At 38.5% G+C, this 12,033-nt stretch overlaps 1 protein-coding gene across 1 annotated transcript in view; it reads left to right on the forward strand.

Moving 5' to 3' along the window:
• Positions 1–12,033, forward strand: part of tweek (transmembrane protein KIAA1109 homolog tweek) — an 843,591-nt gene that overhangs the window by 791,898 nt on the left and 39,660 nt on the right. Inside the window, 2 exon segments of the mRNA XM_068226772.1 lie at positions 5,079–5,259; positions 10,947–11,144. Coding sequence (XP_068082873.1) covers positions 5,079–5,259; positions 10,947–11,144 — 379 coding nt within the window.

Genomic DNA, 12,033 nt, shown 5'->3' on the forward strand with positions numbered 1-12,033 from the left:
CTTATACAATGCCATGATCATTTTTATTAATCCCTGTCCAATTCCTTTTTGCACCAGACTGTCCCAAACTTTCGCCCTAGGGACACTGTCATATGCCTTTTCAATATCAATGAATGTCATCACCATATCATTCCCGTACTCCCAATGCTTTTCCATTAGTTGTCTCATAATGAAAATGGGTTCTATTGTTGACCTTCCACTTCTGAAACCAAACTGATTTTCCTGTATCTGCTTCTCAACCCTCAACCTTATTCTACTTTCCAGTATCCTTTCCATTATCTTAGCAACATGGGATATTAGAGCAATTCCCCTGTAGTTCTTCAAAACTTTCTTATCACCTTTCTTGAAAATTGGGATGATTATTCCTTTTTGCCAATCCTCAGGGACCTCCTTATTCTCCCAGACATTCCTGAGAACCCGATATGTCCACTGCAGCCCTACAGCTCCAGCTGCCTTTATCATCTCCACTGAAATTTCATCTATTCCAGCAGTTTTTCCATTCTTCATCTTTCTTACTGCCATTTCAATTTCATTAATTGTCATTTCTTTATCCATTTCTTCATCCTGGTCGTCCATTGAATGACTGTCATCCGTTCTTATGTTCAGCAGCTTCTGAAAATACTCTCTCCATCTATTTCTTATTTCTTACGGCTTTGTTAAAATTATGCCACCTTCATCCTTCACAAATCTGGTGTTTACTTGATCTCTCTTTTTGTTTCTTAAGATACCATACAGTAATTTCTTGCTGCCCTGCGTATCATCTCTCAGTGTCTGTGTGAATAATGCCCAGCTTTTCCTCTTTTCTTCATCCACTACTTTCTTGGCCAAATTCTTTGCCTCCACATATTTTCTTCTACTTTCTTCAGTCTTAGATGTTTTCCATGCTTTCCATGCCATTTTCTTTTCCTTCACTTTAATCTTTACCCTATCATTCCACCAGTGTGTTTCTTTGTCTTTCACATTTCCTGATGTTCTACCACACACCTTTTCTGCACATCCAACCAGTGCTTCCTTAAATCTTTTCCATTCCTCTTCAACATTCCCCACCTCTGTCCTGGGTACCAAGGGTATTATTTCCCTTTGAAATTCTTCTTGTATGCTTTTCTCCTTCAACTTCCATACTTTAATTCTTTTCTCTCTTCTTAATTGGGGTTTTTCAATCTTTCCAACTTTCAGTTTTCCTATCACAACTCTATGATCTCCACCAAAGGCTTCTTCAGGCATGGCTGTTACATCTACAAGGTTCTTCCGGTGTTCTTTCTCTATGATTATATAATCAATCATGGTCTTTGTTCGTCTGTCTCCCCAGCCATACCTTGTAAATCTTCTGACTGTTCTTTTTCCTAAACCAGGTGTTTCCAACAATCATTTGATTCCTCATGCAAAAATCCACCAACAACTCGCCTTCTGGATTTACATTTCCATATCCAAAGGGCCCTACAACATCTTCCTTTCCTTGTCTTTCCATTCCAACTTGTGCATTTAGATCTCCCATCAATAGTACTTCCTTATCTTCTATCTGTCTCTTCCACTTCCTCTAAGAAGTCCTCTAGATGTTCATCTATGCAACCAGTTTGTGGGGCATATAACTGAAATAGATCTTTCACGCCATTTTCAAACTGGAGTCTCATCATCATCATCTTATCACTGACGTACTTTGTATATTCCAGATATTCTTGGATTTCTCTTCTAAGTATGATGGCCACTCCATTTTTTGCTTCAGGTCCTCCGCTGTAATACAGCCTGTATCCTTCTCTCAGAGGGATCTCCCCTGTACCCTTCTTCTTGGTCTCGCACAGTCCAAGTATGGCTATATCTTTTTCTATCATGAAGTCAACCAGTTCTTCTGTCTTTCCCGTCAGTGTCAGTACATTAACTATTGCAATTTTGATGTAGTTTGGTGCTGGTTGCCCATTTTTCACAGTTCCCCCAGCACCTGAAGAGCTGCGCATCGCTTTTAGCAGGGGACGCCCTAACCTTTTCCGAAGCACCATATCTGCTTTGTCCATATAGGCTATTGTTACGATGGGCTCGCCACACCCAAAGGCACTTTATACCTACTGCCAGGTTCAAAATTAGGCCGCCCCTAACATGGAGACAGACTCCTTTCGTAGCCGCTCCTCTGGAGTACAGACACTACGGGTATGCCCCTTCCGCCATCTCCGCCGTACCGAAGTCCACCTTCTCCACCGTAGATGCCGTTGAGGTCTTCACTCGTAACCCTGAGCTGGGACCCATACCAGATGTTACACACCGGGTCAGTGTGCTCAGGGACTCAATAGGCAGGGGCGCCACTCCCTGGGTAGGGCTGCCTCCGAAGAGGGTCCCTACCTGCTACCTGCCACTACCAGACCATATTTATGTACATGTCCCTGGAAACCAGGCATTTTCTGCAATATTCAAATTTATTTTGTGTTGCAATTATGCTACAAACATTAATGAAACTTGTATCATTTTGAAGGTCTATTCTTCTGCAATAACACATAAATAAAACAACACAATTATTTCCAATAAATCTCAAATTTTACAGGAGATTTTGAACCATGTAAATGTCACAAAAAATGTCCAACGAAAGATCACTGTTCATAAAACTCTATCGTTTCACTTATCAATAAACCCATGGCACAAAAGCCCTGAAGGGCAATGGCCTATTAAGTGACCTCTGCTCAGCCTGAAGGCCTGCAGATTGCGAGGTGTTATGTGGTCAGCATGACGAATCCCCTTGGCCGTTATTCTTGGCTTTCTATACTGGGGCTGCCATATCATAATCATATAACTCCTCACTTGTAATCACATAGGCTAGTGGACCTCAAATCCAGGTAAAAATCCATGACCTGGCCAGGAATTGAATCCAGGTCCTCTGGGTAAGAGGCAGGCATGCTACCCCTACACCACAGGGCTTGCACACTTATCACTGTGGATTGAATTTATAGCATATTTTACACCCATTATTATTAGTTTTAGGTATATTACTACACGGAATCATATGTTTTCTTTGTGTTATAAATGTTGAAGCGTGACTTCCTACACAGCGCAACACCGCACTGCTCACACTGGTGACAGGTTTCTTTTACGAGAAGCTTTCCTGCTTGATTTCTTACTTCTCGTGCTTTAAACGTGGCATATCCTAGCAGCATTCTTCTTGGTTGTAGAAAAAAGTACTCAAACCATTAACTGTACATAAGCCTGGAATTGATTTGAGTGATCAGTGCATTCAGTAACCTGCTTGGAGATAGAACTGTGAAATGGTGGAGGAAATTTTACTGTTTTGTAAACACTCATTATTTTATTATACTGTGCTCATTGTATAGTATTTTTCAAGTACATACCTTCAAATATACCAGCATCTAATTCCTCATATTCCAAATCATCCACATCATCAACTATATTACCGAATCGATCCTCATTATCATGCGCGATATACTTTGGTGAACTTCCATCTCCACTCACGTGTGCACGATGAAATGGCGTGATAATACTGTCATGAGAAAGGCCTTGAAATTGTGTCAACTGGGGTGTCATCTCTTGCTCAGTATTGTTACTAACAGTACGAGGCATAATCCCCCAATGTCCAGACCCGTAGAAAGACCGCTTAGCAAAATAACATTCGTTTAAATGAGCGACCCTGTACAAACTGTGGGCTTCATGATTTTCAGGAGGAAGGCGGCCTGTAAAATCTATGGGTGTGGTAGTGAGAGTTTTAAACACTAATCAGAGGGTAAAAATTGATGGGGTCTGACACTTCAAAATAATGAAGGTATGGGCCCAGAAAAAAAAGACAAGGTTCATGCAGGGCATGAAAATGAAAGGCTTCCTAGGACTCGGAAATCGAATACCGTCGGCGTCAGTAAAGAACAAGAGTTGTCCGTGGAAGGTGATATAGGGCAGATGAAAGTTAGGAATCTGACACACACCGGGCGAGTTGGCCGTGCGCGTAGAGGCGCGCGGCTGTGAGCTTGCATCCGGGAGATAGTAGGTTCGAATCCCACTATCGGCAGCCCTGAAGATGGTTTTCTGTGGTTTCCCATTTTCACACCAGGCAAATGCTGGGGCTGTACCTTAATTAAGGCCACGGCCGCTTCCTTCCAACTCCTAGGCCTTTCCTATCCCATCGTCGCCATAAGACCTATCTGTGTCGGTGCGACGTAAAGCCCCTAGCAAAAAAAAAAAAAAAAAAAAAAAAAATCTGACACTACACTAGCCAGCTTGTCGTTTCTCTTGTCACCAGCATTTCAGTTTACTGTGTTAAACAGAAAGAAGCGTGTTGGTATGTTGTTCCGTTGTCAGGGAATATTCTGTTTACATGCATGATGAGTGTGATTATATTGGACTACATTCTCTGTCAAGAAATAAGGATGCAGGTAGCTCTTTTAGTTGCTTCTGACAACAAGTGAGGAAATCTGGGGGTTAATCTGCAGCTCATAGGCCAACCCTGAGCATTTACCTGGTTTGAAAATGGGAAACCATGGGAAAACTATCTTCAGGGCTGCTGACATTGAGATTTGTATCCCCCATCTCTTGAATGCAAGCTCACAGCTAAGCGACCCGCAGTGCTTCAAAAGCCAGTTAGATAATGTGTATGTGTCTATGAAGAAGACAGTGTGTGAAGATGGGGAGTTTGCATTTTGTGTCTGCATATTTGCCCTTACCTTTCCTCTCACTTTCGTCCCTGCCTATGCAGCTCTTTATAGTATTCTTCCTTAGATTTTTTAAAATCTTTGTTCCTAGTTTCCTATCCCAAGTTTGTATACATATTTGTTCCATTTCTTTTACTTATTGTAGATCTGTTGTATTATTTATTCAGTGCTTAGGTAAGCAGTAAGGAAGTACCCTGGGAAAATAATGTTTGAAATTAATGTAGAATGTTCATTGAACAAGAAAAATGAACTAAGAAGCTGAAGACTAGGTTTAATTTCCAGTTTGTGGAATTACATTTTCCCAGTGTAGTGTATCACTAACATCATCTAATTTCTGAAAGTCAAATTAAGAATATTCTGTACTCATATTGACAAACTATCAAAATTGAAATGGTAATAGATTGTTTAATTTTTGTATTTTTCATTACAGCTACAGATCAGCTGGATGTTCATGTGGTGCAGACTCTAACATTCAGCCTTGGTATGACAACTGAGCATCCTCATGCACAACACCATAGCATGGCCACAGTGTGCCGCCTTAGCCGCAACGTTTTGTTCCCTCCACAGTTCCGAACCCTTCAAGAGTGGTTCCACTATGCCTTTGCCAACAGTGAAATAGATGGTTAGTTATTTGGTTTGTATTGGTGCAAATTGTTACAGAAAGGAAAGTAATTTCTTCACTCAATATTAACAATTTACCCTGCGTTGGTCATGCGCTTAGTTGCATATTTATTCACACACGGACTTTTGTTCCACATAAAAGTAGCTGGCAAAACAGATTGTAATTAGTATTTAGATTTAATTTAATAATTGCTTAAAATATAGTTGTATTAGGTGGTCATGTATTTTTTTAAAGTTATAAATTAAGAATTTGAACATATATTTTAATAAAATATTAATTTAAATAATACAGTTATAATTGTTATTTGAACTATAACGTGTCTTCATGGTCTTATTGGTGGGACAGTGTGTCACATAATAATATCGAAACATGTAGGACTAAATGTTAAACACCTAACAGTCGTAAAGTTGATGAACATATTGTGCAAGTCAAAGTAAGGATTATCTGAAAGATATTCTGGAAAGTACAGAATAACAAGCATATATAAAAATAACAAAATTAAGTCCTTGCATCTCAGACCTATAACTTAAATACCCTTGTGTCCATCTTCTTCTTCTTCTTGTTCCTCCAGAGTGCACATCTTGCAGTACCGTATGTAACAATTTCCTTATGCACCCCGCTTCATTGTTGTGGGATGAATGGAGTCATGATTGGAGGGTGGGAAATATGACTGGTTGTTCAAAATCTTGATACATCTCGAGATTACGCCATTGAATCGGCTACTTTATTTAGCTGCGTGTGGCATTTCTCTCTGCAAAAATGTACTCTTGAAATTAAGTTCCCAGTGCTACCCCAAATGGTTGGGAAACAAATGAAAATTTGAATTGTAGTTCGAAGGTTGATAATAAATCAGCTGCTAGACAAGATATTCAATTATTCCAATTGAAGGTAAAGGAAATAATAAGTAAAACAATTTTTGTTCTGCTTCATGACTAATTAAGGGTTGAAATGTAATTTTACAACATGTCAAGACCTTATAATATTAATATTGTATTTAATCTTCATACATCTTTGCTCCCGATTGAGGCTTAATCAGTGAATTGATTCTTTTGATATATTTGTTAAGTGGAAGCCTTTTCTTTTCAGTTTTGACTCAGTTCATTTATAACAGTTGTGTTATTCAGTCTTCCAAAACTAATTTATTAATAAATAAAATTGAGAAAATGCCTGAAAAAGAAGGAACTTACTTAACATTTGTTTCTTTTTCAGGTATAATGCATTATCACAGCCGAAACTGGTGAGGATGATTTTGTGGAGACCTAAAAACTAAAGTCATAAAAAGAAAACTTGGTAAAATTGAACAAAAATATATACGCTGTTAAGTATAAAGTTAGGTTTGAACAAAAAAATTACCAATAAAAATAAAGAAACAAGTGTTTACAAATATAATTAACAAAATGAATAAAGAAATAGTATATTTTAAAAACACCAATGTAGTAAAACACTTTTTTAAAAACGTTCTTGGAAACACAAATAATGCACATTAGTATTTGCATAAAAATTTAAAAATCCACAAAAGCTGTCAAGAATATGATTCAGAATAAAGAAAGACATTTTTAAAAATACACAGAGTAACTTGCATATCATCATTTGCTTGTAAGAAACATTTCTAAAGTAGAGTGTTGCTTCTTTCGTTTCAAATTACATATAAGAGTATTGAGTTTGGTAATATAATTCATTACACTGCCATCCACAACAAAACTCTACACATAACATTGCATGTGTCCATAGCTTCTACTGCTGCCTAATGCATTGGTACTGTTATGTGGGTCTCACTGGTTTCGTTTTCACCATCAGGTTCTTGGTCGTTACTGTCTTTATCATTCATCAGCTGTTCATGAATTTTGTCTACCGTATGCACTTCACAGGCAGCAAAATTGTTATCACATTCAACATACGTGGCAAAATTCCCCTTGTGTTCATATGTCCCAAGCTGGCTACACTCTTCATTCATACTGTTCCGGGGATTCTGTGGAACGCAGAGGTGAAAGGTGGTGTGGGCATGAATGGGTGGATATGGAAAAGTCAAAAGATTAAAAACTTTAAAATCAGAGCTATATTTCTCCCTTATATATTTTTGGTTTCTTTTCAAAGGTTAAATTTTACAATTCAGGTACAAAAGCTCATAAGCTTGGGTAACAATTTTCGAAAATCAGAACAATCAACCAATTAACAGCCTTGAGCTTGAAGCTCCCTAATAACATATTTTTCATGAGCGCTGTGGCTCCTTTCAACAGACAGTCAAGGAGACGGATCTCCCAATTTTGACATCAGAGGGAAGAGCATCTTTGCTGTACAAATTTACACTTTCCAGGCCTATAAAAGGCACAACCTACATGTAACAAAATAAACAGAATTCACTGTCTTAACTGCTCAACAGTCTAATTGCCTAAAAATGACATGAATGAGGTTAGCTGTAACAGGAGTCATGAGTACCCATTCTACCTGGCCTTTGGTAAAAACAAAAGGTTTAAGTTACTGGCCGAAAATCAAAATGGTGAGGAGGCAAACACTTGCACTCGTTGAAATTTACCAGAAATGTTTAAAATCCTGTTTGGGCTTATGGCTCGATTTTACACAGGCTAAGACTATACTACAGGGGTGACTAGATGGAGAAAAATATTTAAGTTACAGAAATTATAAGATAGATTTAAAGGTTACAAAACCATAATCACCTCAATATCAAGTTGAGAGGGAATGCAAGAGGGTACCTCACTCTCTATTCCCTGATTTTGGTTAAATTCTTTAGACTAGTTTGAAATTTACATTTAAAGATTGAAATTTACTCTTGGGAAAATAACGGTTACATTACTAAAGATTTGAAACCTTCCCCTCGAGTGAGCTTTCAAAGACTATCACATAGTTAATCCGAAACTGCCATTACCTTGAGCTGGTGGACCTCCTGAAGATGGGCAAGGGAGCCTTTTTCCCTACCTCCGTTATGTACACACTCTAGACTGGAGCGATCAGTAAGACAACATGGTTCACCAGCCCTCGGCTTTTATAACTGAGAGGAGAGTTCCAGAAAACTATGGGCCAAGGCCCTGACACACCCCCAATTCTTATTGATAATTTTAATAAATATCAGAAAATTTTGATTTGTAGATAAATAAATGTACAAATTTTTTCATTGGCCAATGCCTTAAGTTGGTGGGAAGAGATAAAAGTGTTGGTAACTTTTGAACATCTAAAATCTCTGAACATTCCAGTTTAGCAAACCTTAACACACAAAATTTATCTTGAATTTTAATAGTTCATCTTCACCCCAGAGGGCATGACAAAAGTTGATAGTACTGACATTAGTTGAGAAATGTTCACACTTCTTGTATTAGTAGTTTCAAAGTTGATGTTGCAGATGGCCTTATCCAAGGCACATAATTTAAATGCACGGGGCGGGTATACCTCCGGTACACATACGATCAATGCTTTCCATCGAAATGTCATCAGTGGCTGACCGAAGTCCACTTTGAGGAAACAATTTCGAATTGTGGTTTCTTTTACAGATGCTCAAGTACATTTTAAGAAATGCATGGCGCTCAAAATTGAGAATTTTTAAGCTGTTTCAGGGAAAGCCCACCTCTTCTGCACATGCATCTTCCTATATTTCTGCTTCACATACCAGATGATGTCCTGGTCCAGCAGTTGGAGATGGTTTGTACTGTTTGCAGAAAGAAACACTACATGTACATTTCTCAAATAAGACATATCAGTTGGGTGCGCAACACATCGATCAATGTACAGTACGATTTTCCTCTGCCACACTCCCGTTCTGGCATCAAGTGATCACAAGAAGTCCTCAGAAATTGATGATGCCGTCCAAGCATTGTTATTTGCCGTGTGCTAGCATGGAAAGGTATATTCATTCTTAAAACTGTGTGGATTCTTCCACTCCCTATTATGAGCAGCGTCAATTTTTCCATACCTCTCTCATTGCAGCATAATACCAATGTAGTCTCTCTTTACTGAGTTTACCTCCTATTTCTCACTCTTGAATGCGTACGTTTTATCAGGAAGAAGCTGGAAAAAAGCCCATTAAAAACATCGTCAGGGCTGTAGTCCTTTGTTTTCTGGCAGTGTCGTATTTCTCCAAGTCTGACACTGGCAGCCTCCCCACAGATGGATTTGAATGAAAGTTTTTTTTTTTTTTTTTAAACCCTCAAGTCATCCATTAGATGCTTTGAAGTTACATAATACCAGTTTGGCAGCTAAATGCGAAGCCTTGGACCAAATCACTGTTCAATCAGTAGGAATATTTGAATCCTGAGATGTTTAAACCATTTCACCAGAACATCTTCTAAATCTGAAAACTGGCTTTTACAAACACATTGTATTTGGCTGCTTCCTCCTGCCAGACAAGCATCCTCAATCCCTCAGTCTTCTCTTGGTTGCTTACAATTGTGTTTAAAGTCATCATAAGCACTAAAAACCATATGCCATTTCACAGGAATGTCCAACATTTGGGAGATTTACACACATTTAATGTGTGGATTAGCATCCACTTTCTCAATATAATTTTTCATGATTTGTAAACTGTCTAGCTTTCTTCTTCTCCATAACCAAATGTCCTGAAAAACACTATGCGTACCTGTAAGTACAGTACACCTAATTTACTTACATTGTTATACAATTCACTAACAAACTTAAAATTAAACACCAACACTTCAGTTGTATGGGTTAGTACAGTAGGCCTAATTTACATGTGTTGTTACACAATTCACTTACGAATGTAAAATTAAACACCAACACATCAGCTGAGCTACTGTTGCGCCACCAAATAACCTCAACAAAGGCCGACTTGGGACTGATGCTCCCTGAAGCTGTAGTCCGACATGATGCTGCACTATGCGGTCTGGTGCCACGAAATTATCTACCAAATCCTTGCCCAGGCCAGTTGTCACTGGTGCATCATGTGCGCAACATGGCCGGGAACGCTAATTTAAATTCCTTATGGCGGTAGTTACGAATGTACTAAAGAGTGACATAAATGCGCTATCCAGGTTTCTTTAGCATGTTTTCAATAGGGCATGGACTGGGACTGTGGAATAATGGTGTAACAACCAGATAAACACGCTAGAGAGGGACATCTTAACCCATTTTGACTGAATATGTTTTCTTTTTCAGGTATTTTCTAAATGTTATTTATAAAAAAAAAGTTTTGAAAGACTGGAGAACCTAACAGTTGTAAATTCTTTTTATAAATGATGTACGACAATAATTAGCAACCACTAAATATCCAGTATTTACAGTCTTTCTCTATTGGATCAACTCAACAGCATTGACCATCTCTAAATAGGATCAGTGTGGTGCACGTGCATTCTCTAATTTGCTCAATAATAGACATCCTCTTCCTGAAGACCCTATTAAAGCATATCTTTCTAACAGAATCCATAAATTTTCATATAAGTCTACTCCTGCCTTGCCTGTCAGGGGAATACAAAATATAGCATTTGTATCTCCACTGCTCTCAGAAATTTTCTCCGTCTTCTATTTAATTCTCCACTCACCAATAAAACATCGCTGCTCTTACTGCCACCATTTCAATTTGTTCATCTTTTACTTCACTGGAAACATATGTGAAATTAACTATGTACCTCTGCATAAACTTCATGTAGACTTTCTTTTCTCTCACACCTTACTGTAGTTTATATCATATTTATATTATAGAAATAATGATTTTTTTTTTTCAGCAATAGACAGGTTTCCTAGTTTAGAGAGAGAGCGGGAGAGATCCGAGAGTGGTGGTGAGAGTCAGCGAGCACGGTCAAGTAGCAGTAGCAAGTTACAGGACCACAATCACACACGAGAAGTTATATTTGCCCTTCCATCTCTTCAACTCCACCTGAAGACTGAGCATCTGCAAGCAGCCCGCACTCCAGATGGAGGGGGTGAGTGAATTTTCAAAATACTGTTGGTGAAATTTCATTTGTTGTCAGGAGGTAAAGATGACAGGTCAGGAGCACATAAGAATTGCCCATAATTGATGACATCTTCTCAAGGTATTTTTTTCTATGGTCTTCGCAATTCTACATTCTTGGAAGAAATGTTTTGAAGCATGATTTATGTGTACAACCTTTCACTCATACTATATTATTAGTCTGATGAGTCATAATCATCATCATTATCATCATCATCATCATCATCATCATCACGAGCCTGTTGAGCCATATAGATGTACAAATACAGTTGATAGAGGACAGCTCACAAAGATAAAAATGCAGCAGTATTACAGTAAGGTATACTGACCTAAATAAATAGGGCCTATGTGTCAACATCACTTTTGAAAACAAGTCTACACAAATTATATTACAATAAATGCGTATATGACAGTTAGGCATATTGACATTCAGATGTAGACTCAAAATGTCAATATCACTTTTGAAAAACAAGTCTACACAAAGTACATTTACAATACACATATGTTACCTTAATACACAGTTATACCATTATTAGACACAAAATAGACTCTACCGATCGAGTGGCAACGTGGTTTGGGTCACGTAGCTGTTAGCTTGCATTTGGGAGATAGTGGGTTCAAACCTTGCTGTCAACAACCCTGAAGATGGTTTTCCATGATTTCTCATTTGCACAACAGGCAAATGTCGTGGCTGTACCTTAATTAAGGTCACGGTCACTTCCTTCCCACTCCTAGCCCTTTCATATCCTATTGTCATGAACTGAACAATACTCACCTCTGCCTTTTTTGCCATTACTTGTCAACTCTTCCCGGCAATTTGCTTCCGTACTCTGCGGCATGTTATCAACTGCTGCCAGTTG

This window comes from Anabrus simplex, chromosome 1 (assembly GCF_040414725.1).
Source record: "Anabrus simplex isolate iqAnaSimp1 chromosome 1, ASM4041472v1, whole genome shotgun sequence".
NCBI lineage: Eukaryota > Metazoa > Arthropoda > Insecta > Orthoptera > Tettigoniidae > Anabrus > Anabrus simplex.